The sequence below is a fragment of the Terrapene carolina genome, unplaced genomic scaffold (genome assembly GCF_002925995.2).
Source record: "Terrapene carolina triunguis isolate 2854851 unplaced genomic scaffold, T_m_triunguis-2.0 Scaffold235, whole genome shotgun sequence".
NCBI classification, from domain to species: domain Eukaryota; kingdom Metazoa; phylum Chordata; order Testudines; family Emydidae; genus Terrapene; species Terrapene triunguis.
Window position 1 is genome coordinate 1,941,562 of NW_020664586.1, and position 26,875 is coordinate 1,968,436.

General features: G+C 45.4%; 1 protein-coding gene across 1 annotated transcript; it reads left to right on the forward strand.

Moving 5' to 3' along the window:
- Nucleotides 1–1,023: 1,023 nt before the first annotated feature.
- On the forward strand, nucleotides 1,024–24,985 carry RBM5 (RNA binding motif protein 5). The gene is made up of 24 exons (XM_029912657.1): nucleotides 1,024–1,115; nucleotides 3,349–3,544; nucleotides 4,255–4,422; nucleotides 7,168–7,237; nucleotides 7,716–7,789; nucleotides 10,272–10,355; nucleotides 12,198–12,258; nucleotides 12,431–12,496; nucleotides 12,933–13,093; nucleotides 13,824–13,921; nucleotides 15,308–15,395; nucleotides 15,664–15,741; nucleotides 15,837–15,909; nucleotides 18,445–18,530; nucleotides 18,888–18,966; nucleotides 19,219–19,310; nucleotides 19,839–20,000; nucleotides 20,543–20,689; nucleotides 20,768–20,839; nucleotides 21,754–21,933; nucleotides 22,151–22,225; nucleotides 23,249–23,346; nucleotides 23,430–23,559; nucleotides 24,489–24,985. The coding sequence occupies exons 1-24, from the start codon at nucleotides 1,099–1,101 to the stop codon at nucleotides 24,612–24,614; spliced, it is 2,481 nt and encodes an 826-aa protein (XP_029768517.1). The 5' UTR covers nucleotides 1,024–1,098; the 3' UTR covers nucleotides 24,615–24,985.
- The last annotated feature ends 1,890 nt before the right edge of the window (nucleotides 24,986–26,875 follow it).

Consider the following 26,875-nt stretch of genomic DNA (forward strand, 5'->3'; position numbering starts at 1 on the left):
GTAGGGCAAAGCGCGCCAGGGTAGCGGAGAGCAGGGGCGAGTTGCTAACAATGCTGCGGCCTTGGCCGCTTTGCTGCTCCGCGAGACGTGCCTGGCCCCGGCGGGTTACTGACAGATCGCCCCTACATCGAGCTCACACCGGGCTGCAGTTTCCTGCCCTCTCCCCTCACTGACTGCTGCTCTCGCAGTGCCCAGCCCAGCAGGGTCGCGGGTGGTCCTCACCCTGCGAGCTTCGGTCTTAATGTGTAATGGAAGAGGGACCAGGCTCAAGCAATATTTTTACATCCATAACAGATGCGCCAAGCCAGAAGTGCTGGGCTGGGACCTGCCAAGCCCGGGGCTCGGCCTTGGCACAAATCAAGCACTGGTTGGGTAGCCAGCTCTAGCCTTCCGGGGCGCCTCGGAATCTGTTGGTTGCCACCCAGTGGCCAGCCTGGTGTGGGGGACGCAGGGAGCTGGGGGGGGGCGCGGGGGACAGGCTGGGGCCCGCCCACTCTTTGGACTCGGCTGCGAAGGGGTCTCCCCGGGGAGCCTCCAGAAACAGCAGGAGGATGCGGCCGGGGTCCCGCACGACAGTCCCCAGCATGCCGTGCGGCTGAGAGGGGCTGCGCACGCGCGGCCGCTGGAAGCTTCCAGGCGGCCGGCGCGGGGCATTGTGGGCAGGAGACGGTGAGCTTCCTGGGCGCCATTTTACGGAGCGGCAGAGAAGCGTCGGCGGAGCTCGCAGGTCGGTAAGTGAGAGTGGCCTGGCCCTGAGAGTCCCCATCGTCCCCCATCACTGCCTGGGTAGGGGCTCCCTTGGCCAGCGCTGGCCTTGACCCGCGTGTTTCCCGAAGCTCCCATGCTCCGACCCCAGTCCCGCGCGCTAGTTTGTAGCGCCCCTTACCCCCCCCCCCCCCCCCCCCCCCCCCCCCCCCGCCCGGCCCGGGTCCCGGGGGCCCCCCCCCCCCCTGTCTCGCGCGCCGCTCCTGAGCGCGCTTGTCAACCACGCGTGCCCTCCATACGCGCTCCCGTGCGCGCGGTCTGACGCTTGCTCTTCTTTGTCCTTCAGGCTGATCGTCTGTGTGCCGGGCTGGGAGGCAAGCTGCCCGTGGGACCATGGGCTCCGATAAACGGTAGGTAGCGCCCGCGCCTCCCGCACAGGAGAGCGATCGCCTGGCCGTGCCCGATGAGCTCTCCCTCTTCGCTCTGGATGTGGGGCCGCGGATGGCAGGCACTGTGTGCTGCCGAGCAGCCGCCTAGGCCACTGACATCTCCCCGAGCCGGGCACATCCCCGCGAGCACACGGATGGTTGAGCGAGATCCAAATCCGCTAGTTTATGGGGCAGCCCATGGCCACCCTTTTGCTCTGTTTAGGGCTTAAGCAGGACTTATTCTCACGCCACTACGTAGAGAAATGCACTTGTTATAGGGTAGTGTGCCTCAGCCCCCAGGGGGTCACGAGAGGGGGCAGGTCACAAGCCAGTGAGAATTTTATTACAATCTAAAGCAAAGAAAATCACTCCCTCAAAAGGAGAGAAGCCTGTTAACAGAAATATCTGTTAAATGGGTACTAGTTTGGCATTGGCTTCTTCTATATGGGCTATTAGGAAGGAAATCTCTAGCGGTGTTTAAAAAAAACCAACTAGCTACTGGTGCTGGAGAAGGTGACACTATAGTAACCTTTATTTATATGTGGTAGGGGTCCTAGAGGAGCACATTATGGGGCAGGATTAGTGGTGAAAACAGCTCAATAACTGGATCCAGTAGTCTTAAGGAATCATCAGGGTGTCTTAAGTTTTCAAATCAATAAACCCTTTTGAGAATATTCTTAGTAGCAAGCAGCAGCATGCTTTGATTAATTAGGAATTGGAAAAAGAAAACACCTTCCACTTAGTACAATAGTTTAGCCACTATTGCTTAAAATGACAGGTGATGTGGACCCTCCACATTCCCTGTACATGTGGGTTGGAGGAAAACAGCTCTGGAGAAGCAATCAGTGCCACCAAAATAATTCACTGGCGGCGAACTTGCTCGTCTCTGTGAAGGGAGTAATAAAAATAGTATCAACTCTTGTATTTGAAAAGTAGTCTCCAGTTGATGTGACTGGTTTATATCCAATTATCACTTTTTAATCTGATAAATTTGTTTTCTACTAAAAACCTTAACTTGAATGTATTTTTGGATTTTGGATTAGAAAAATAGCAAAGCAGAGGTTATCATAGTTGTATGGAAGAGACCTGTTAGGTTGCCTAATAACTCAACAAGGACAAGTGCAGAGTCCTGCACTTAGGACGGAAGAATCCCATGCACTGCTACAGACTAGGGACCGAGTGGCTAGGCAGCAGTTCTGCAGAAAAGGACCTAGGGGTTACAGTGGACGAGAAGCTGGATATGAGTCAACAGTGTGCCCTTGTTGCCAAGAAGGCTAACAACATTTTGGGCTGTATAAGTAGGAGCATTGCCAGCAGATTGAGGGATGTGATCATTCCCCTCTATTCAGCATTGGTGAGGCCTTATCTGGAGTACTGTGTCCAGTTTTGGGCCCCACACTGCAAGGAGGACGTGGAAAAATTGGAAAGAGTTCAGCGGAGGGCAACAAAAATGATTACGGGGCTGGAGCACATGACTTATGAGGAGAGGCTGAGGGAACTGGGATTATTTAGTCTGCAGAAAAGAAGAATGAGGGGGGATTTGATAGCTGCTTTCAACTACCTGAAAGGGGGTTCTAAAGAGGATGGATCTAGACTGTTCTCAGTGGTAGCAGATGACAGAACAAGGAGTAATGGTCTCAAGTTGCAGTGGGGGAAGTTTAGGTTGGATATTAGGAAAAAGTTTTTCACTAGGAGGGTGGTGAAGCACTGGAATGGGTTACCTAGGGAGGGGGTGGAATCTCCTTCCTTAGAGGTTTTTAAGGTCAGGCTTGACAAAGGCCTGGCTGGGATGATTTAATTGGTCCTGCTTTGAGCAGGGGGTTGGACTAGATGACCTCCTGAGGTCCCTTCCAACCCTGATATTCTATGATTCTATCTCTGTCAATGCATTTCTCATCTGTATATTTTGTTACACACGTTCTTCAATTTACACACTAGTGCACTTCCACATAACGTGTACACTAGTGTATTCTCCAGACCTATTTGACTATTGTGTTATTGAATGACATGCTACAAAATGGAGGAGTGGGTGGTAGTCGATTCATTTTTTGCAGTGTTGTAGCTTATTTAGCTAATTTTGAACTGAAAATGCTAGAATTTCCTGAACTGACACAGATGCTATGGTATTGAAAGTAAACTGAACCATGGCATTTCCCTGAATTACTTCTTTTCCCTGAGAGAGAATTCTCAAACTGAACAAACCTCCCTTTTACAGTGTGAGTAGGACTGAACGAAGTGGAAGGTACGGCTCTATCATAGATAGAGAGGATCGGGAGGATCGGGACTCTAGAAGCAGGCGAAGGGATTCTGATTACAAGAGATCGAGTGAGGAGCGCAGGTGTGAGAGATATGATGACAGCCGGGACTATGACAGCCGGGACTATGACAGCCGGGACTATGATAGCCCTGAGGTAAGTGGAAAACGTTTGCATTCACTCAGGCTGTGAGTGAATTTTGTAATAGCGTTCTGATAACATAGTCATCAGCATAGTATAGATCGAGGGTTCTCAAACTGGGGGTCGGGTTCACAAGGTTATTACATGGGGGGTCGCGAGCTGTCAGCCTCCATCCCAAGCCCCGCTTTGCATCCAGCATTTATAATGGTGTTAACTATATAAAAAGTGTTTTTAATGTATAAGGGGGACACACTCAGAGGCTTGTTATGTGAAAGGGATCTCAAACTTTTGTACTGGTGAACTTCTGGTATCGATCTTGACACTTGTCTGTAGTAATCCAATTTCTTCAAAATTTGTAACCCTAAATATATTAACACATTCTTTATTCTTAATTTCCTGGCAGAACTGATACCTTCACTTTTATGGAGAAGGTATTATGAGGTGATAGAATCCAAATCTGGTTTTAAACAGCCACTTCAGAGCATCCCTAAGGTTTCCAGTACAGTTTTTATTAGTAGTGTAAGACCCACTCTCCTCAGGAATGGAACTTCACTGGTTACTTAAGATACATCTCTTACTATTTCTTTGGAATTACTGTCTGGTTGCAAATTAAAGCTCCAGATCTGCTGGAGCTTGTTCCGGTCTTGTTAAGATTTCTTTTTCCATGTTGGTGATAAGCTGTCTCCATTAGCAATAGTTTGCTAATCTGGGTATTCACTCACCAGAGGGATAGGGAGAGGGAGCGTGAGAGACGGAATAGCGATAAATCAGAAGATGGGTACCATTCTGATGGTGACTATGGAGAGCATGACTACAGGAATGACATTAATGATGAGAAAGAAAGCAAGACCATCATGTTGCGTGGCCTTCCTATCACTGTTACAGAAAACGATGTAAGTATCCAAAGAAAATGGCTTTGCTTACCCTACCAAGAGTTCCAAATTGGTTTGGTTTACTTATGTCTAACGCTAAGATTTTGTCATGGTTATTTTTAGTAAGTCACAGGCAATAAACAAAAATTCACGGAAGCTGTGATCTGTCTGTGACTTCTGCTGTTGTGGCTCCACTGTTTCTTCTGCCACCCTGGTGGCTGGGAGCTGTGGGGTTCCCCCTCCGCCCACAGTACTGGGAGCTGCAGGGTAACCATATTTCCCAAAGAGAAAAAGGGACACCCCCAGCGGCTCGCCTGAGATGCCCCCTCTTCCCCTGCGCAAGGCTGTCACCCTTTGCTGGAGCCCTGAGGGCCTCTCAGGAGTCTGTCACCTGTTAATGGAATCTTGCAGGCCCCCCCCCACTCCAGAGTCCAGCAGCCCCTGGGGCTGAAGCAGAGAATGTCAAGGAGGTCAAGTGACTTCCATGACATAAACTTAGCCTTATTTACGCCTTATTAAAGATACAATTTATCACTGCCTCTTTCCTGAAGGTTGCAAAGATAATCCTATCTCGAAGGGCTGGTTAATATTTCCATTATTAACCTTGGATTTTTGAAGGAGTTTAAACTGTAGCTGTTTTATATTAAATAAGTGGGTCAGCTAACGCCATATGTGCCTCTTTAAAATAGAACAATCTAAAAATAAGCCTTTCGCATGTGGTTAGTAGCCATCCCTGGCTAAGGCACAGAAAAGATGCTATTAAGTAACTACTTACAGTGCTAATTCTGCTTATTTTTCTTTATTTACTTTTCCGTAAATGTAACTAACATAGATTTTTCCAGGGACAAATATGGATTTATTTTCCTGTTTTGATGGAGGCCAAAGATAATGTAGTTGGCTGTTTTACACCAATTTACTTAGCTTTTCAGCCTGTTAAAACATCTCTGCACCAGCATAATCTGTCAGCACAGCTGTTGGAGTGGTAAAATGGCTGCCATAATGCTGACGGAGTACAAGTGGGTTTAGTAGCTAGATTTTTTGATAACTCTTGAGCCTTTACAGTGTTCATGCAAATTCCAATAGTTTTCGGAAGTAGTTTTCAGTGTTGTTTTATCTCTTCTGTTTCTGCCAGATTGGCCGGGTAACCAAAATAATCTAATCCTAATGCCTGTTAAAATAATACCAAACCCACAAAAGCAGAGCTGTTCATATTTGATTTTTAACCAGACTACATCTGTAATTCTGAAGTGTCTGTTCTAATAATGTCTCTCTGGATTATTAAAACCAATATTTTTTTTGGCCACTTTTACAATTTAAATTTTTACATTTCACTTAGCTAGGAAAGTAGTGACTAGCCAGCCCAGTTTATTTTCTGATTTTCATTCACTAGTCTGATGCTGCAGTGGTTGTTTCGTACAAAGCATACATATACTCAAATCCAAACTCAACAATTCATTTTATAAAATTTCAGTATATGTTTTTATTTGTTTGATTATTTTATTGAAATCCTGAGTATCAGGCATAAATGGTGTGTAAAATTGCTACTTGTTCTGAGGCATTTAAATGGATTTAGCTGAGCTGTATTACTTGAACAGTTTTTAAATATTGATTTGCCTGCTAACTGCTAAAATGACTGTAGTGTAGTTTCTTTGAATAATGTTGTCATTTAGGACCAGAATTTTAACAAATCTTTAATGTGTAAGTAGGGCTTTTAATTATGTACCAGTTAGTCATATTTTGTTTTGAGTTTGCACTTTCCAAAATGCAACAACTACTGCTATACAAATTTGCAGCCTTTCCTTTGTGGTTAGGGAAGACAGTTGCAATGGCTATCTTTGTTTGTTTAATTTTTCTTTGACATGTTGTATGTAAAAGTCGGCTCCAAAAGACGCCACTGTCAACAATAGTCAACCATAGGTCAGTTTGACTTGCAAAGCTACAAGATGGCCATGTACTGTCTTCGTGCTTTGTTGATCAGATCCGCCTTTGGGTTTCCCTGTACTGACGGGTCTTTTTGAGCTGTTGCAGATCTTCATTTTGTGCCATGTCAGGATTTCTTTTATCTGCTTTTAATCAGTTTTCTAACATTTCTGCCAATAGTGACCTTTTTCTTCACCCTTCTGGGAAACTTCTTACTAATCTGATGCTTTTCCCTTTTTTCATCTTTCTCGTTGGGCACCTCTGGAGCTTTAAGCAGGTTCAGTACAGTTGAGGAAATGGTGCCTTATTAACCTGTTAGCCTTGTTCTTTGAAGTTAGTATTCTGCACAGATCCCTTCCTCCCCTTGAGAGAATGTGGAGAGAGTAGGTCAAAAAGGGGGGGGCTGCAAGGCAAGATCAGTGTTTATATAAATACCCTTCAGTCTTCTTGGTTTGAGAGGAAGGGAGACAGGTCTAGCGATTTTGCAGACAAGAGTACTGTAGGTTATATCTTGGATTGCAAACTCTTGGAGGCAGAGACAGGCATCTTGCTTGTACAGCACTTGGCACCATGGAGTCCTAGTCCATGACTGGAGCTCCTAGGCACTACTTAAATACAAATAAGGGGAGCACTGGTTGGGTGCAGTAAGTATTACTTCCTACACAGGGAGGTGGTACTTTTCTCTCAATTCAGTGTAAAGTAAATTCACAAATGTGATTTTACACAGTGATTCTCATTCAGAGTAAATATTTGGGGTGGAAGGCTGCAAATTAGTTCACAGTGATAAAAAGGATATTTGTCAAGATTTGAATCTTTAACTGTCTGTTATGACTAAACTCCATACAGATTCGAGAGCTTATTGAGTCCTTCGAAGGCCCTCAGCCTGCAGACGTGAGGCTGATGAAAAGAAAGACAGGTGAGTGCTCTAATCTGGCTGTCGGTGCCATTTTCCTCTCCCCTCACCCCCAGACACACAAGAACATCCAGAATTACCCCAAATCTGCAAGCACACAAAATAAAAATAAAAGGTTTGCCATGGCTAAGGAATGTGGCCTTTTGATAGCTTTTAGATAGCTGAAGAACACTGTAAAAGAAGTCTGTCTTCAGGGGTTTTTGTTAAAAGGTATGGGTAAGTAACACTAGCGTAAACCCATTTGACAGTTATGTAGTCTGTTGCATGGTTACCTTTAAACGTGGATTCAAATCAAGCAAAATGTAGCCAGTTAAGGCAGCTTGGTTCCTTGCCATGGCAAAATAAGCAGATCCCAGCAGTTGACGTCGCATTTGTAAAGCTGCTTTATCATGACGTAATGAAGCAGTTGGAGAGAGATTCACCTGTTTTAAAGGAACTGACTAACACAAGTATCCCGTCTATATCTGAATGCTGTCTCTAGGTGTAAGCCGTGGTTTCGCCTTCGTGGAGTTTTATCACTTTCAAGATGCTACCAGCTGGATGGAAGCCAATCAGGTTGCTTCACTCACCAAGTCTAGATATTCCTGAAAATGGAACAAGTCTGTACAGTTTAAAAAAAAAAAAAGAGGAATAAACAAAAGGTGGAAGGAGTGGTTTGTTCCAAAACAGTGACTTAAAAGAATAAAGGCTTTGTATATATTAAAATTTGTAACAGTGGAACAAGGATAGTATTAGGAGAAAAATAATTGGCTATGCTGAACCACCCCCTGTTAGACAAATAGGCATAAACCACTGCTTTAATTGTGTGCTGGTGTTTTAATTATATAGTACAGGTCTAATTGGTTCTTAAAACTCTTACCCAGACCAGTCTTCTGAAACATCTTTCTTTATTTCCACCTGACATTTCCCATATCACCGTTGCCATACAAAGTACCTTTCAAAAGGAGTGCAGTAGTAACGTTGAATATCTGCATCACTGGTACTAGCCATGAAAGCATTGACATTTGATTGTAAACGGACAGACCTTAGCTCCCTCTCTAGTGCGGGAACTCCTTATTGGAGTCCATTCAAATCATGAGACCTGCTAAAGGCATCTAGAAGTTCTCTCAAAGTGACATTGTGTGTTTCTGACCTCTTTCCTGAGAATAATAGGAGCTGAAAACCAGAATAGATCCTCTGTTAAAAGTTCATTCCATTTTACAATGAGGTTTTCCTATTACACTACCCATGAATGGAAATATTTAGTTCTGCTCCATTTTGATATTGGTTATCAGTCCTTGCAGCAAAATTCATCAAATTGCTCTCCTCACATTGAGTCACAATATAATGAGAGCTCTGTTTGTGTGGTTAGAAAACCATTAAAGTTAAAAGGGAGGCACACTTAATGTTATAGTCCTTTATTTTTAACACTTAAGAAAATTAAATTCATGTTGGATTTTGAGACTTCTTGTGTCAGTAATCAGAAATTGCAACATGCAGCCTCCTAGAGTGTCATGCATTTCATACCATAGCCCTCTTCCATAGCAACAAAACGTTCAAGTCATAGTTTCCTGACATAATGTCTCTTGCTTGCCACATATGCACCAGAACTACTGGTGGCAAGAAATTAACATTAGCCAAAAAAAAAAATTAAAAAATCACCCCAGTTTTAATGTATACAAAGCTGTGTTAATGTATAATTTATTGAGACGGATACAATCCAAATTCACTCCGAAAGAACCAGAGCCACCCTAGCAGTAGGGAAAAAAGTAGTAGAGACTCCCCAGTGGCCTTGCTGCTGACCGTTAGATGAAGAGATGATGTATTGTAAAAATGCCAGCATCTTTGTTTCATATATGTGCATATCCAGCAAGTACTGGGCCCTCCAATCCTCCCTTCTGCCCATAGGGCAAGATTAGCTTTCTCCTGTCTCGCAGTATAGAACTTGAGAGCCCTGTTCATGTGCTACACCCTAGATCTGTCAGATCGTGTTACCAAAAAGGCTGGTTCTGATGTTTCTTTAGTGCCTCTATAATAAAGCTTAACCCTCATTTAAAAAAAAAAAAAAAAAGTTCTTCAGTTGAATAAAATGTCTGGGGTTTGGCCCATGCTACCTCAACACATGTTCCCTGCCATACTTAAAGAGGCAGCTGAATTAACTGTTAAGTTGTAAGCCTGTAAATCGCCATACTTTGAAAGAGCACTCTGTGTATATAGGGTTCAGGAATGATTGAAGCTCAGAACCTTGGCTGCTGAAATAGATTAAAACTCCCAGCCCCTTTGTAATGTCACACTCTTGACTGAGAGGACACTGATGAAAGCAGTATGATCTCTTCTTACTCCTTGGAGAACTTTACTCGCAGTCTAGTTACTCATTTTGAAGAGAGTTCCTGGCTGTTTGAATGAAGAACACAAACCTCTTACACAGGCTTTCACATGAACTGGTGCATTAGTCAAAGGCATCTGTTTTGAGCTATGTTTCAGTTGATGGCATTTATAATCCAACTTCTAAGAAGTCTAAGCAGGGTGCCTTTGGGAGAAATTACTGTATTTTCAAAGGGACACATCCTGAAGAGAGCACTTGAGGGGGGGAAAAAATTCAAAATGCTATTATTTAAAGCTGTAGGTGTTTGGAGTAGGGTCAGAAGTGAAGCAGTAAAGACACGGTTAAAAAGCTGCTCAGTGGTATACCAGAAGTAGAAATACTTGGGTGCAAGAAACTCCTAAAATCTGGCGATACTGAATGCAGCAGGTTTAGGACTCTGTCTCCTTTGAGACACTTCCTTGTTCCATGTCAGCGTTTAGTATTTGGCAGCTTGGTCAACACTCCCTGATTCCGTTTACCTTTATTCCACATCCCATTCTCTTACTGCCCACGTCCTCCTCCCTGCAGGATTGGATGGGCAGAGCGTAGGTGGCGGTGGTTGGTCCTCCACATCCTCCCCATATGTTGTCCATTTAATTCAGGAGCACTGATTCCTCCGAAGTGTGCTCTGGCATGGGAAAATGGACACGTGTGCCTTGATACGGGAATAACTTAAACCTGCTTTTCTTGCAGAAAAAACTGGTGATTCAGGGGAAGCAGATTGCGATGCACTACAGCAACCCAAGGCCTAAATTTGAAGACTGGCTTTGTAACAAGGTAAGATTCATGGTTTCTGCAAAGAGTTCTAATCAACATTGGGGTTCTGTTCTGTTTACCACTGTTAATGATATGGGAAAAGAGGTATGTTAACCTTGCAGATGTTGCCAATTCCTGAGAGATCAGATGATACTAAGGAACAAAATAAGATTAAAATGTGCCATCTCTGGGGCCAAATAAAACAAAACATAGATCAAATGAAAGGGAGATGCTCAGTCAAGAGAGACCTGAAGTGACATGGACAGCAATTCATAGATTGTGGCCAGAAGTGACCTTCATAATTCAGGCCATGGATTTTCACCTCAGCAATTGTTGCATTGAGTCAGGTAACCTGTGGCTGAACTGGAGTGTATCTTTCAGAAAGGCATCCAATTTTGATTTAGGATTTTCGGTTGAGGATCTTGGCATAGGATCGAGGAGATGTCAGATGAGAGTCCCATTAGCTCATCAGATTTAAGAATTTGTCAGCTGAATTTCTCTGCTATAGTAGATGTTGAGTGCTAATGTAGGATATGACCACCCTAATCCAGTGCTGAATTACTACTCAGTAGTAAATACTCTCATGTTCTTTGCTGAGCCCAAAGTGGAAATGACCCAGCAAGAACAAAAACAGATTGCTCTGTCCATATTGCTTCCCAGCCTTGTACCCCCATTTTAATAAAACACTATTTAAAGGGGATGTGAGCATGACTAGATCTCTGGCCCACAGGCAGGATGCTGTAACTGAGCAGCCTCTAGGGTCACACGTTTGGCAGAATGGCATTTCATGGCACTAAAGAAAGCTTCCATCCATATTTATTTTGTGTTCCAAGTTTCATGGCAAATAGCATGCAGTTTAAATAATGTATTTAAGACATAGGTCATTAAACTAAATCTGATGTGCTGGTGGTGGTAGCCCATCAGTCTAAGCAGCAGTTATAGTAAATCTGTTTCCAGTCTCTTTAATTCTGATTTAACTTTCTGTGACACTTGTGTAAATAACCAAGTCTTAAAATGGTAATCTGCAGGCCAGGCTTCATTGACCCCACCCATATGGGAGCTACTCTGATGCTACTTCGCAGCAAGATGCCTGCCTTCAGCAGGCTAGGCTCGGCTCAAATGCCAGCTTTTAATGGAGAAACTTAACTTTCAGATCTTTCTGTTGCAACATGTTTGTGCCCCAAAGAACCATTCTGATCACTCTGTGGAGCTCAGTGGAGCAATCTTTGAAACTCAGAATGCTTTGTCTGTTGTTTACCCGCAGCAGTGCTGAGATGGGATGATTCCAGACAAGCTTTACGTCACTCTAGCTTAGTTCTCGCCTCTTAGAGAAAAGTTGTTCTCAGCTCTCTCTAGCAGTTATACAAGTTAACCACATGGAGACCTGGGTTGTACCAACCAGTGCTTGCTGTCTCTCATTTACCTATGCATGCTGCAATCTGCAGTGGAGATTGGGCTGCCCAAGACCAAGCTGCCAAAACTCCATGGCAAATTAGACCATGTCTCGTTAATCAGGAAGTAAGCAACAGTAGCACATTGTGGCTTACCAGAGAGGGATGGCTTAGCGTGACAGTTATGAGCCTGTAATAGTAGTACATGGATATTTTACATGGCTGGGATTTTAGACCGGAGGCTATCAAATACCCGAGTAATTTAATTTAAGGCAGAATCACCTGTTAACTGCCTTTGTTCTAATACTTTGTGGCATAGCAGCCGTGATACATCTTAAATCTAATCTGGCATGTTCGGTCTCTGACTATAGCATCGTAACGAAGATGTACAGTACATCATACGGACATTTCATAGCGTGCCAGATAGGGTATGAACCCTGTAAAATCTCAGTACGATTGTTTTGTCCCGTAGTGCTGCCTTTACAACTTCAGGAGAAGGTTAAAATGCTTCCGCTGTGGAGCAGATAAATTTGGTAAGTCACTTTCAGCTTTTTGAGCACGTTTTGTTACGTGGACTATTTCCTGTCGCAGTTGGAAACTAAATGGGATCACAGGTCCTAGGCTGGCTCATTGAGTCTGTTTTAACTTTGAGTGAGAGATCCATGCTGTATGATTAACAGCAATTTATTCCTCTTTCCCGTGAAGATTCAGAACAGGAAGTACCACCTGGATCAGCAGAAGCTGTTCAGTCTGTGGATTACTACTGTGATAGTAAGTTAGTCTCTCTGCTTTTTGTTTGACTTCATGTGTTAGACAGAATGATCTAGCTGAAAATCCTCTCTAGTGTCTGTGTTGTACCATGTATTTGGGACCCACTTCCTGTTCCCTTTTCAGTGCAGGTTGTTCAGTGTAGCATGCTCCATGACGCATGTTCATTGGGTATGACTTATAGGAGAAATTCAATGATGTGTGTAGGCAGGTTCTATCTGCATGTGGCATAAAACTTTGGGTGGAAAAATTACCCTCCTTCTCTTTCCAGATAAGAGATTTCTCTTAAATTTTCTTTAAAAATAGTCATTTCTTTTTGCTATTTAAGGTCTAATGCTGAGGGATCTTCCAACAATCATTGGTTTCATAATAACTAAAAGTACTGTGAGGAGCATTTATGACTATAACTGTTGTAACACTTTGTCTCTTTCTTCCTCAGCCATCATTCTACGAAACATAGCTCCCCACACAGTAGTGGATTCCATCATGACCGCACTGTCTCCATATGCTTCGCTGGCAGTCAATAACATTCGCCTTATCAAAGACAAGCAGACCCAACAGAATCGGGGCTTTGCATTTGTGCAGCTGTCTTCTGCAATGGTGAGCGTTTAATGCACTTTGATTTAAAAATATGAAAGAACCTTGTGAGAAGTGCATTGCCAACGTGGGCTAGTGGCTGAAGCGAGGAATTAGGACCTTGGCTGCTATTTCCTGGTCTGCCCTGGTTCACTGTAACAGTGAGTGTATCACTTAACCGTTCGCCTATTTCTTCATTATCCTCATGGTGGTGAAAAAGCACCTAGAGATCCTTAAATGAAACATACATACAGGGGAAAAGAAAGCTTTTTGCTATTAGAGGGTAGGATCTGTGCTCTAGTTTCTGTAGACTAGGTTTGAATCCTGATCATGGCTACTGAAAACAGGTAGTTTAGTCTCAGATAAGTTCCCTGTGGACCTCATTTCACAGACCATTTTGGCCAATTGAGAATTGAAGAGCCAGAGGTTTTGCAGATCAGGAGGAAGGTACATTGACAAACCTGCATCTGGGAGTCTTTCAGAGCTTGTCCACAGACCATGGTTTTGATCAGTGCTGTCGTCTCTCAAGAGCACGAAATCTACCCTTGTAGTATGAGGGGAGTGGGGAAATGTTTTTATTCTTAGCCACTTGCGAATAGCATGTGCAATTGCATGTAATTTATCCATCTTTTCCTTAGGGGTTGGCACTTTTGATACTTACTTGGGATGAACACTACTGAATTTTCATTTCAACAATACCTTGCTTTTTCAGTTGGTAGCTTGTACTGTACTCAGAGGTATTTTCTCTTTTTAGGATGCATCTCAATTGTTGCAGATTTTACAAAGTCTTCAGCCACCATTGAAAATTGATGGCAAAACAATTGGTGTTGATTTTGCAAAGAGTGCCAGAAAGTGAGTTATAAGCGCTTGACTTTTCCTAACTCTATTTTGGCCTTGTCTACACCACAAAGTTTTGTCGGCAAAAGTTATGCTGCTTTAATTAAAGCGTGTTAATTAAAAATGCTGTTGTATGTCCACACTAGCTCCTTGTGTTGGCAGAGTGCATCCACACAAACAGCTCTGACATCAACACAGAGAGCAGTGCACTGTGGGTAGTTATCCCACTGTACAACTGGCTGCAGGGTGCTTTGGGAAGGATATGTAGTACCTCATGGTGTAGGTACAGCATCACGTGATACAGGTTTCTCAATCCCATCGTTCCAGGGGCATCCTAGTAGATTGTCAGCCGCTTTTTTAACTGAAGAGGGGGCAGGCACAGCAGTCTCTCCCAAAGCAGCCCTCTGCCTGCCTGCCTATGGTTCTATAATTCCCTCCAAATTCTCCCACAGCCTCCTCAGCTGCCAGGAGCGGCATCCTGAGCAGCTCTGTGAGCTCTCCCTGCTGAGGAATGTCAAAGGAGCACAGCAGTTCCTCTCCAACCGCCCCCCCCCCAACCCCCCACCACCACACATACTCCATGTTCCTAGTGCGGGGCAGAACAGGAGCATTCCAGGTTAGCATTCTCAGCTGTCTGATACTTCCGGAGCTTTGAAAGGGGAGGGGCGTATGCATGTAGGGCAGCAAAGATCAAAACAGTGAGCAGAGCAGGCACAGCAGGCATTGTGGGATACTGATGGAAGCCAGTGATGTCATCAAAACAAACAGCAGTCTCTACACTGATGCTTTGTCCCTTTAACTTTGCCACAAAAAGCTTTATGGCTCTCGTTGAGGTGGTTTTATTTTGTTGGCAAAACAGGAGAGTTTTGCCGCCAAAAGTAGCTTTGTAGTGTGTACGCCTCGCCTGTTTTATAGACAAGGCCTCAGACTTGCAGGTGTCATCATGGCCTCTGCTGTTAGTACAACATTCTCTTTGGGAAATGTCTCTGCTCGCCTAACCAGTGTCTGCTGTTGCTTGTCCATCATCATTTCACATGAAGCGAAAATATGATCATCAACTCCGGCTGCGTATTCCTCATCTGCATTTTCAAGCCCCTGTCATTGCCACTGATTTTTTAAGAGATGCAGAATTATTTCCCCAAAATAATTTCTGTTCAGTTTTTCTGGATTGCACAGTAGTGAGCCTCAGAATAACTATCCCATTTCCTCAAATTTGCCAGGCTGCACTTTAGCTGGCTGGGACATCTGAGAGGGTGTTTGTAGGTGTCTTTTGAGATCCACATGTAGCATTGTCAGTGAATCCCCTTGGAACTATAGAATACAGGGAGATTTCCTGCATGGAGGCTGCCTGAGAGAAAGCATCACTTGTTCGTTCATGTGACTTGATCTTCCTGGTTTCAGAGATTTGCTTCTCCCAGATGGTAACCGGGTCAGCGCCTTCTCTGTGGCAAGCACAGCCATCGCTGCAGCTCAGTGGTCATCCACCCAGGTAGGATTTGGGGGTAGGGGGGAGGGAGGCTTCCATACACTAGCGCATTGCTTTTGCTGAAATGAAACTAGAGAATGCTTAGTCCCACTAGTGACAATTTAATATTCCTGACTTGGGTAAATGGAGATACAGAGCAGAGTACTAAGGAAGAGAATGGTCACAACAGCTAGCAAGCTTGTTGGCTTGGATACAGTATTAGCACATTTTAGAAACAGTGAAATACAGGAACTGACTTGTCTCTGATAAAACTCTCTGCTGGAATTTGCAGCCTCATAGCGGAGAAGGAGGCACCATTGACTACAGCTACCTCCAGCCAGGGCAAGATGGTTATACCCAGTATGCGCAGGTGGGTAATGTTGGTTAATGCTGTTAGCAGTGTTTACTCGTTGTCTGAGCAAAAGTCTGCTCAACCGGATGCTTACTTTGTGCTTCCCTTCACAGTACTCGCAAGACTACCAGCAGTACTACCAGAGTCAAGCTGGAGCGTTGGACACAGAAGCATCTATTATATCAGGTAATATCTTCTTTGTTTCCGAGTAGCTCTTTTTTTGGGATGCGAGTTGTGTAGCAGTATTAATCTCTGCAGAATCAAGTGAATCCCATTTAGCATCAGCAGTTCTAGCTGATTCTGCCATTTGAAATAAAGGAGTCTCTGATCTCCAGCAAACCAGGTTGGCCAAGGTCTGCTCAAGATGGAGCATGTAGGGAGCATGGTTTCAACTCATTTAAAATGGAAGGCAGCTATGGACTCCCCTTTAGAACTCAGATCTGCATTTGTCTCAAAGCCACACCTAAGCTGCTCCAGCCTAATCTTTGATGCTGGCAGCTGTTGTTTACCAGGAATTACTGTTGGATGTAGGCAAGGTGGCTGCCTTCTAGCATAGTAAATGTTTGACATTCATGCCAAGAAAGATCCTGCATGTATTGACCATGCTGTATTAACTCTTCCATTCCCAGAGAGTCTGTTCATATCTCCTTCTGTAAAAAAAAAAGTATTTCCCAGTCTATGTAGATTGAATTACCGTATATACTCGTTCATAAGCCGAATGTATGTAGTAAAAAAGGGAAGCACCAGAGAAGGGGATCGGCTTATGAGCGGGTAGAGAGAGGGAGAGGTGGGACACAGCCCCTCACCCCAACAGAGGGAGCAAGGAGAGGCAGCACAGCCAGAAGGGAAGAGGTGGGGCTAGAGTCTCTCTGCTTCTGGCTTTCCCCACCAGTTGTTGTCCTGGCCTGTCAGGGTAAGCAGGTAGCGCACCGGGACACTTTGTTTACTTAGATTTACCTCCGTGCCTGCGGACACTCGAGGTAAACAAACCATCTCGGCCCACCAGCAGCTTATCCTGATGGCCTGGGAGCCAAAGTTTGCTGACCCCTGAATTGTAGGGTCAGCTTATGAATGGGTTATAAAAATTCTCCATTTTTACTTATCCATCTTGGGGGGGTGGGGGGGGTCGGCTTATAAATGAACTAGCTTATGTTCGAGTATATACCCATTAGCTGTGACAATTCTCTGAATGCTCTTGCCCAAGGGGACTATTGGAGGTGATAATGGGAGCTGATACACACTTCAGTAAGTGGAATTACAGTAACTCCTCACTTAATGTTGTAGTTATGTTCCTGAAAAATGCGACTTTAAGCTAATCCAATTTCCCCCATAAGAATTAATGTAAATGGGGGGGGGGGGGTTAGGTTCCAGGGAAATTTTTTTCACCAGACAAACTATATATTATATAGATATACACACAGTATACTGTGGGAGAAAAACGAGTCCTCACTCTGAGGTTGGTTGCAACATGTCAGAGGCAGTTTATTCTCAAGCAATATTGCAAGGGGAAGAGTCCACAATGGTAGGTCTCCCAAAAGATAAATAATGAGGGCAAGCATTTATACCTTTTGTTACATACAGTAATGATCAACAACTGCATTTTGTTTATACATATTCCTTCCTGATATCTTACTTTTCTCAACAATTTTCTGCTACAGTCTGTGTTCTATTCTTATCTAACACAAGGTCAAAAAACAGCATCTCTTACAGTTCGTTTCCACTCACCCAGGCCCTGCTTGGAAGTCTCGCGTTATTATTAGCTGTTAGAGTTAGCCTGACTCTTGCTCTTTCTGGAAAACTAAGATGTCTGCTCTTTTCCGAACTTCCACAATACAATTTAATACTGTTCACAGCTCTGATGATTGTGAAGCTTGGTTGAGGTGGTGAAGTTAAAGGGTGGAAGGAGGGATATTTCCCAGGGAATGCCTTGCTGCTAAATGATGAACTAACACTCGGCTGACCCCTCAAGGGTTAACACGTTGTTAATGTAGCCTCTCACACAAGGCAGCACGAACACGGGGGGAGAGGGGGGACAGCATAGCAGACAGAGACAGACACACACCTTGTGTGTGGGGGAGAGAGATGCACACTGCGCCTTTAAGTAAGCTGACCCACTCTTTTTAAGTGCATTGTCTTTTTAAGTGGATCAGGAAGTCGAGACAGCAGTTGCTGCCCCAGGTGCTCTCTGTCTCTTTCCATCGGTGTCCCCTCCCTGCTCTATATGGAGAAGGGGTAAGCGGGATGCAGGAGCGGGGGGAGGGGGACACCCTGACATTAACCCCCCCCCTTCTCTCCCTGCACAGCAAGCAGGAGTCTCTGGGAGCAGCTCCAAGGCAGAGGGCAGGAGCAGCACATGGCAGTGGGGGGAGGGACAGCTGAACTGCCCGGCAATTGATAGCCTGCTGGGCAGCTGCAGCACAGGGAACTTAGGGGAGCTGATGGGGCTGCCGGTCCACCCTGGTTACAAGCCCCCACCAGCTAGCTGCAACAGGCTGCTCTTCCTGCAAGCAGTGGACAAAGCAGGCGGCTGTCAAATGACATTAGAAGGGAGCATTGCACAACTTTAAATGAGCATGTTCACTAATTGATCAGCAACGAAATAATGTTAACCGGGACGACTTTAAGTGAGGAGTTACTGTACTCTAACTCTGGGATGAGGTATTTCCTGGAACTCTTAGGACAGTAAGTTCACTGACCCACTGACAAACTGTACATTGGCAGGTGCTCCAGTTACCACCACTACAGCAGCTGTCGTATCCCAGAGTCCTCAGCTATATAATCAACAGCCCAACTCACCTGACTCTCCGGTAAATATAGAACTTTGTAGAGCTCTTGCAACTGACTTTCTGTGCAGGCAGGGTTGGGATCGATCATGGGGCATTCCTGCGCTGCTTTGCAACTGAGCGTGTAGCAAAATTGGGGAGTCATTTCTTACTAAACTTTAATCTCTTCGTAGACTGAAATTAGTCTATCTGGGAAATTTTAGTTAGAATGGCAGATAGCTGCTCTTTTGTTTCTACACTGACTTTGATTCCTCTCTTTGAGAGAAGGAATATAGAGCACGTGGGTCAAGAACAGCTGGTGTGCATAGTAATATGTTGCTGGTGGCTTGATTTCCATGGACCCTGCAAGGACATTCTTAATGACGTTTCAATTCTTTCCAGACTCAAACAGCACAGCCTAGCACCAGCACCCAGGCACAGTCAGCTTCTCCAACTGGTGTGGTCCCTGGCACCAAATATGGTAAGCAAAGCTGAATCATTCTTGTTGGCAGAAGCACATCTGTGATTGGGTGGCAGTAGATTAAACAACTTCCCATGTTGTTGGCAGTGAAGGCATCCCTGGGGGGAATGCAATCTGTGTTGATGAGATGGCAGTGCTTTATAGCCTTTTCTATCCTCGTAATTGCTATAATCACAGTTGTCTTAACTGAAACTAAAAGGTGCCTGTTTCAATTCAACTGAAACGATCATGTGCCACATCTTGATTTTACAGCTGTCCCTGACACCTCTACCTACCAATACGATGAGTCTTCAGGATATTATTATGATCCCATAACAGGGCTCTATTATGATCCTAACTCCCAGGTAAATGCAAGTTCTTCCCATCAATCATAATTTTTGAGGTCTGTTAGTTTCATGCCTCATCAACTGTGAGGGAAACTGACATTCCTGGGAGGGGGGTAAAATAGTGAATGCAGCACACTCCCTCAACAGTGATTCAGGGCTGTAGCAGTTTTTCACATTGCTTTTTTCCCCCTGAACAACTCATATGAGCATAGGCCTCTAACTATAGATCCTATTGGTGTGACTTCTAGCTCTGCAGAATCTGGTTAAACTTGTCTAGCTCTGGGCTTTAGTGGAGTGTCCCAAAAGAAATTGTGAAGTAGAGGAGAAGGTTCTTCCTGTAATGCTACCTAGTTAGAATGCATGTGCTTGCAAGCAGAGGATTTAACAGGCTGACACCTGGTTGACCACTTTGTGGAGATTTGAGATACTGTGGAAAACTCTCTGACTCAAATCTAACAATCCTGTTGGTTGGGGAGTAGCAGTTGTTCGTTGTACACTTAGCTCATCTCAGATGGATAACTGTCTGATTTTTCACTTCTCTCCCAGTATTACTACAATGCCCTAACCCAGCAGTATCTTTACTGGGATGGTGAGAAAGAGACCTACATGCCTGCTGCAGAGGGTATAACATACCAGCAAACTAGTGCACCTTCCAGCAAAGAAGGGAAGGAGAAGAAAGAGAAACCCAAGAGTAAAACCGCTCAGCAGGTGAGGAGATATCAGATCACAGCTGGGATGGGAAATCTGAGAGCTTTTCTGGAACTGGATGGGCACATGTAACCTCTTAAACTCTGGGTTCTTTTGGAAGCAGGGGACATCTGGGTTGAGCCGTTTGGATGGGTAGCTGCACCTCAGAGTAGGTATAATAGAAAACTGGGAAGGAGTTGGAAAGTTTTGTGAAAACCAAGGGGTTATAGCATAACAGGAGCACCATAGTCTTTTTGACTAGCAGCATGCAGGGGCTGGTGTCTGGGCTAAGGGGGTAATTGTAAGCTGTTGCTTTCACTGTAGCTTGAGTCAAAGCTGGTTACTGGATTCCTCAAAGGCTTTCAAGTGGCAAAGGGTAAATTGTAATTCTGGCATGCTGTGGACAGTGAAAATTCCCTTTTAAAGGAAAGCACTGTAAGAGCGGAGTTAGTCTGTGTGTCAACTCCTACAGGGAGTAGAGATATTGGAATGACTAGATCCAAAATCCCAGGAATCGTTGTGCAAAGTGGGTTGTCTGACCCAGTCCTTGTTGTCTGTTTCAGATTGCTAAAGACATGGAGCGCTGGGCAAAGAGCTTGAACAAACAGAAAGAGAACTTTAAGAGTAGCTTCCAGCCACTCTGCTCCAGGGAAGAAGAAAGGAGGGAATCAGCAGCAGCAGATGCTGGCTTTGCCCTTTTCGAGAAAAAGGTAGTCATGTGGAGGAAGCTGGTTACAGAGCAGGGCAGGCTGTGCAGAGCCCAGAGCTCATGTCTTTCTTTTTCCTAGGGCACTTTGTCTGAGAGACAGCAGGTCATGCCAGAGGTGGTAAAGAATGGAGAGGAGGAGAATCCACTCAAAGTAAGTGTGCACACATTCAGTTCATTACCATACTGCTGCAGCTTTGGATAATGCTGCTGGGAGCAGGGCAGCCAGCTTTTATCTGAGTGTCAGCAGATATTGTTCTGCTTTGAAGTCATCCTGGGATCTTTTGTGCAAAGGGATCTGGTTGGAGGCATAGGTGGTGGAGTGGGCTATTCCCCCTTGATGAAATGTAGTGAGAGGGTCCCAGTCTCATCCATTCCGCAAGAGAAATAAAAGGCTCAGGTAATGGTCCTAGCCCTACAGACACTTTAGTCCAAGGGTTCTCCAACTGGGGTGTGTGACCCATCGGGGGGTCATAAGGTTATTACATGGGGGGGTCACGAGGTGTCAGCCTCTACCCCTAAACCCCGCTTTGCCTCCAGCATTTATAATAGTGTTAAATACAAAAAAAGTGTTTTTAATTTATAAGGGGGGGATCACACTCATAGGTTTGCTGTGTGAAAGGGGTCACCAATACAAAAGTTTGAGAAACACTGCTTCAGTCAGTGTTGTAGCAGACCAGCCAGAAGGAATAATTAGTTCTTCCAGGGCTGCTGCATTCCCACTTGTAAGATATGGTTAGAGCCCTGTGCGGATACAAATTTTGTATCCGCATCCAATCCACAAACATTGTCCGTGGATTTGCAGGGCTCTAGATATAGTGTCCCTGATGTTTAAACTGTGGAACTACCTTGAAGAGTTGTGCCTATTGGGGAGGGCATGAGATCTTGCATGATGATGAAGTTGTTTCCCTACTCTATAAGGAAGTTAGCGGGTGAGGAGGTGCACTTCCTTTAGTTGTTGCCCATTTCTGTGATACCCACTCTTTAAACTGAGGATCCTGCCATCTGCTGCAGTTGCCTTCCTGTACAATGTTCCCTTTGCTAATGGTGGCCCTGCTTGCCTTCCAGCGTGGCCTGGTGGCTGCCTACAGTGGAGATAGTGATAATGAAGAGGACCTGCTGGAAAGAATCGAGAATGAGGAAGAGAAGCTGACTGACTGGAAGAAGCTGGCCTGTCTGCTGTGTAGGAGGCAGTTTCCAAACAAAGATGCCTTGGTCCGACACCAGCAGCTCTCTGACCTGCACAAGGTAACTATTTGTGGGAGCAGCTTCCATTTCTGAGGTGGGCTTGGTTGCAATGTTTTACAGTGGAGTTCAAAGTACTGTGGCACTGCTTGTACCAGAAAGCACCAACAGTTGTTGGTCAGGTATACCACCAAGGTGTTACTGTTCTAAAACAGCAACCATGTGGCCTCCTTGAGCATCCTACTAACATGATGTACTATGAAACCTTCCTTTGACACAGCAAAACATGGATATCTACAGGAGATCTAGGCTGTCAGAGCAGGAACTTGAAGCATTGGAGCTGCGCGAGAGAGAGGTCAGTGGCCATGTGGCAAGACTGGGGATCCAGAGATGAACATGCATTGGTGATGGATGGGGTGTTTCTTTCCAGTACCATGTCACCAGCTGGGGATAACCAGGAGCTAAAATATCCTAAGCATCTGCCTTGTGACAAGCTTGGGGGCTTTCCCAATGAATAAGACCTGAATACTCAGGTGCTCATAAGTCCTGTTTATCGGGGAAGGGAGGGTGGCTTTTTCACTCTTTGCTTACAGCAGTATTTTTATGACTGGGCTCCCACACTGGAGGTAGTGACCCTAATGTGGGCTGGGAAGTGGGGGTGGGAGATCTTAGCAACTGCTGTGCTCTGTTTATTTTGCCAGGACTCAGGAGGGGAGTAGCTGTGTCCTCATTGCCCTGCTAGTCTTGCCCCAATGTAATTACTCCCCATGCCCCATCATGTTCTGCTCCAGGAATGCACAGCTTAGACATCGTGAGAAGCCAGTTTCCTTGATCCTGCTTGTCCTGCTCCTCACCATGATTAAGTGTCTCATCTAGGGCATAGTTTAAGCACTAGGGAGGGGAGAAGAGGAAGCCCTTCGACCAAACCAACCCAACCCTCAGTTTTAGTGGAGTGACTATAAACTGCATTTTGGTCGTGATGCAAAATGAGAGCTGGTTTGGATGTCACAGGTGGAGTATGTGAGAGAACCTCTGTGCTAATGCAAAGTCATCAAACCTTTCAGTTGGCAAAACTACCCAGTTGAATAGACTCGGTATTTATGTGCAGAAAAAAAGTGTTTCCTGTTAATATTCAGCCTGCTCCAAAAGCAGCATTTCTAATGCTTGGACTTGGTATTGTAGACTGTGAAAGATGAGGGTGGCTTAAACAATTCACCCAGAACTCGGTGCACCTGCAGCTGTGTATTGTATTCTGAGCACCTAGCTCTTGTTGTCTCAAAGTGCCAAGAGGGAATTCTTTGACTTTGGGTGTCTGGTGGAGTTGGCATCCCACTTACAGCCATTTGCACTCAGTCCTAAAGAATATATCTCATTGCAGATGAAATACAGAGACAGAGCTGCTGAACGGCGGGAGAAATACGGCATCCCAGAACCCCCTGAGCCGAAGCGCAAGAAGGTGTTTGATGCTGGCACAGTGTATGTATTTGCCAGGCACTGTAGTGGCTTTCTAGAGTACATAACAAGCTTTCCTTAATCTAACGGTTTGTTCTCTTGTGTAGGAATTATGAGCAACCCACCAAAGATGGCATTGACCATAGTAATATTGGCAACAAAATGCTCCAGGCCATGGGCTGGAGGGAAGGTTCAGGACTCGGAAGGAAATGCCAGGGTATCACAGCTCCCATTGAGGTAAGCATGGTGTAGAAGGAGAGATGGCACTGGCTGTATGATCTGTTGGCTTTGCCAATTACGGTGGAGGCTGTCCCCAGCAATTAGATGCCCTGAAGAAGTACTTTCCTGACTGTTGGAGCAGAATATGCTGCAACTAAGGTCTGAGCTGGCATGAACCCCGAGCTCTGACACCCTTCCCCAGTCACCAAGTATCTGCACCATTGTGGGAGTAGGGCTCCTGAAACTCTCCCGCAGCAGTGTGCACAGGATGGCATACATGTAGTTTTGAAAAGCTGTCTTAACAGGAAGGTAAACTTGTGCACGTATGTAGTGCAGCAGTCAGTGTTGGGGTCATGGGTTAAGTTAAGGGCTAGAACAGTTTTCACTTCACCATATTTACTATAATTCAAAATCCTAGTTTTCTCTGACTTTAAGATGACATAGAAGTGGGCAAGGCTAGAGGTGCTTATCCTATTCTACTGCTCCAAGGTGGGTCACTTCCATGCACATGTTCTAACATCCATTCTAACTCTATTAGCTGGGCTGGGTCTGCCATGGTTTCTGTTTGAATAGCAGCTTGGCTAACATGTGAGGCACATTCCTTCATCCTATTACGACACGTTTCCTGGCAGTAGGTCAGTTGTGTGTACAGGTGAGACGTAAGCATGTAGCTCTTGCTGTATCTGTGGACTTGGGGGCCTCTCCCAGAGACAGGCCTCCTAGTAATAAATCTACTAGGGGGACTTCAATAGTTGTTTAAAGGAATGCAACAAATCTCTCATCTCCCCTCTCTCATAACATCTGCTAGGTGACAGTTGACCTGATAAGAATTGTACTTATTTCCCACTGTAGCAGATTCCCTCAGGCAGCCAGCATAGGGATTTCTATAGTGGGTGCGGTGAGCAGGATACTGTATGCCCACTGCTAAAGTGCCTGTTTCCTTCCAGGCTCAAGTGCGCATGCGAGGAGCTGGCTTGGGAGCCAAGGGGAGTTCTTATGGAGTCTCCACGGCCGACTCATACAAGGATGCAGTGCGGAAAGCCATGTTTGCTCGCTTCACTGAGATGGAATGATGAGTTCCACACCCTCGAGGCTTACAAGCCAGCAAAGCACTTGACTTGTCTGTTACCTGGAACTGACTGTTAAACCCTGTGACCTTGGTGGCAGTGCCATATTCTGAGTATGGGTTAGGATTAACCATTTCATTCCCTTGGACTGTCTTCCCTTCCAGCATGTAACTTCCATGATGGATTGTCTGAATTGCTATACCTTCATGCTGGAAAACTCGTGGCCAGGCCAAAGGGGATGCCGCATCTTTATACATTCTTGTATATAGTGTAACATAATGTACTTTGAGTTCGGAGTGCGTAGTGTCCATGTCACTCCAGGCCTCTGGAGCAGGTGAGAGATGTGTTAGCTGTGGTTTGACACAAAGGACACTCTCCTTTGTTGTATTGTCTTGTTTTGTTGGCACAACTTTCCTGTACATTTTGTATGATATACCTTTGTATAGATTTTTTTGAAGATTTTGATTCTAGTTGCCGGTTTTGGCTCCTTTCCAGAAGAAAAACACGCAAAACTGACCCTGTCATTGGTTCTCAGTGGTCGCTCTTATGGTTGAGTTACACTTTGCAGGGTTGCAACTTCAAGGGTCAGATGAACCCTTGCTGGGACAGTTGCTCTGCCCATGGAGTTGCCTGCTGGCACAGTTGGTTACTGTAGTAGGATTACATGTGCTATTCCTGTCACCCCTCTCTTATAAACCAGGCATCAGCCCTTGCCTGAAACGCGGAGTACTTCAGCTAGTGAGGTAGTATGCTGTGAATCAGCCCTGCTGCTTGAACTGTTTAATGTGTAAGTATTTCCTGGTGGGGGAGGAGAGAGAGAAGCTAACCTGAGCCAGGGCTATGGCTGTGTTTTGTCAGTTTCGAGTAGGTGAGGTCTGTTTCATACACTCACTGCACTAGCCTGGAATTACCATTCTTGTAGCCTCTGTGTAACTGTCCAAAGCAGCCTGCTGTGTGTTAGCGCCACCTTCTGGCTGTTTGGAATTGTGCCTAGGAGCAATTTGCGAGTCCCCTTCCTCGGGCATGTCTTTATATATTTATATTGTAAATGTAACAAGTGCCATAGCTGGGAACCAAGCCCCACGCCTGACTTACACAGCTATACCCAAAAAAACTCCCCAGTACGTGCAGCTTATGCTCCCCCACAGTCCTATGCTGGGGAGGTGGGTTGGGTCAGATAACACCACCTTTATTGCCAGCAACTTGACTTGGTTGCTAGCTGGGACAGCTAAGGAATGTAGGAGAGAAATGGCATCTGCTTAGACAGCTGCTCTGCCCTAAGCATCCCCTGTGTCTGCTGTTCTGGTTCCCTGAGCCTGGTCTCTACTACTGCCCAATCACAGACCTGTACATCACAGGCACTGGGGCAGAAGTTTATCTTCCCACAACACTTGGTTCCCTTTCCCCTCCTCAGTGCTTGCTTCCTCTGAAAAGGGGCATCAGACCAAACCCTTCTCTTCATGAATGGGGGAGGCCAAGTTCTTAGCACTGGCCTCCTTACCTTGGCCCTAAGCTTGCCCTGTTTTCTGCAGATCTTACTCCTCACTCAAGCAAGTAAAAGCAGAATCTCAGGAGGAGGGAGCTCCAGTTCACCCTCATGGGCTCAAATCATCCTCTCTAGCCTGTGCTGGACACTCACCATCCAGCTGTAGAACTTGATGCAGCTACTACTTAATGAAGCTACAGCGGGTGCGTGCAGGTTTCTGGGCCTCTGGCATGCTGCACTCTGCCTTAAAGGAATGGATGGCTCCTGACATAGGATGGGGGAACTAGCCACCCTCCACTTGAGGCAGGCCCCTTCCATGCCTTCAGGCTGCTTGGGATGGGCATTGCATTTAAGGAGCCCCTGGGTTTCAGCAAGCTTCAGTGCCTTCTGAGGAGATGCTCTCCAGTGAGTGTGGACACCAAGGGGCTTTCCCTGTCCTTTGCCCAGCCCCATCATACCACACCCAGATGTTACTGCTCCAGCTCATCTTCCACAAGCCAATGGGCAGAGATTCCAGCCCCCCTGCTTCCAGTAAATCCAGTCTTTAAAAAGGGCTATACCAGTAAGTTTGCCTCTTCTCTTCCCAGATTTGTCACAGCCCCAGGGTTCTGTTTGGGGGATGACTGGCAGCGTTGGCAACTTATGCTCTGGAATTACATCTGCTTGTTAAAAACAACTGCTAATGCAGCACCATGTACGTGGGTCTGCAGATAGAGATATCGTTCCAGGCTGAGAGCTTGACCACCTGCTTGTCCCTGCTGTGTGTTGACTCTGAAACATA

Excerpts from the sequence above, each read along its gene's own strand:
- RBM5 (XM_029912657.1), top strand. Across the intron at positions 13,094-13,823 it reads TGCAGCTGTCTTCTGCAATG|GATGCATCTCAATTGTTGCA; the intron begins GTGAGCGTTTAA and ends TTCTCTTTTTAG. Across the intron at positions 21,934-22,150 it reads AGCTCTCTGACCTGCACAAG|CAAAACATGGATATCTACAG; the intron begins GTAACTATTTGT and ends CCTTTGACACAG.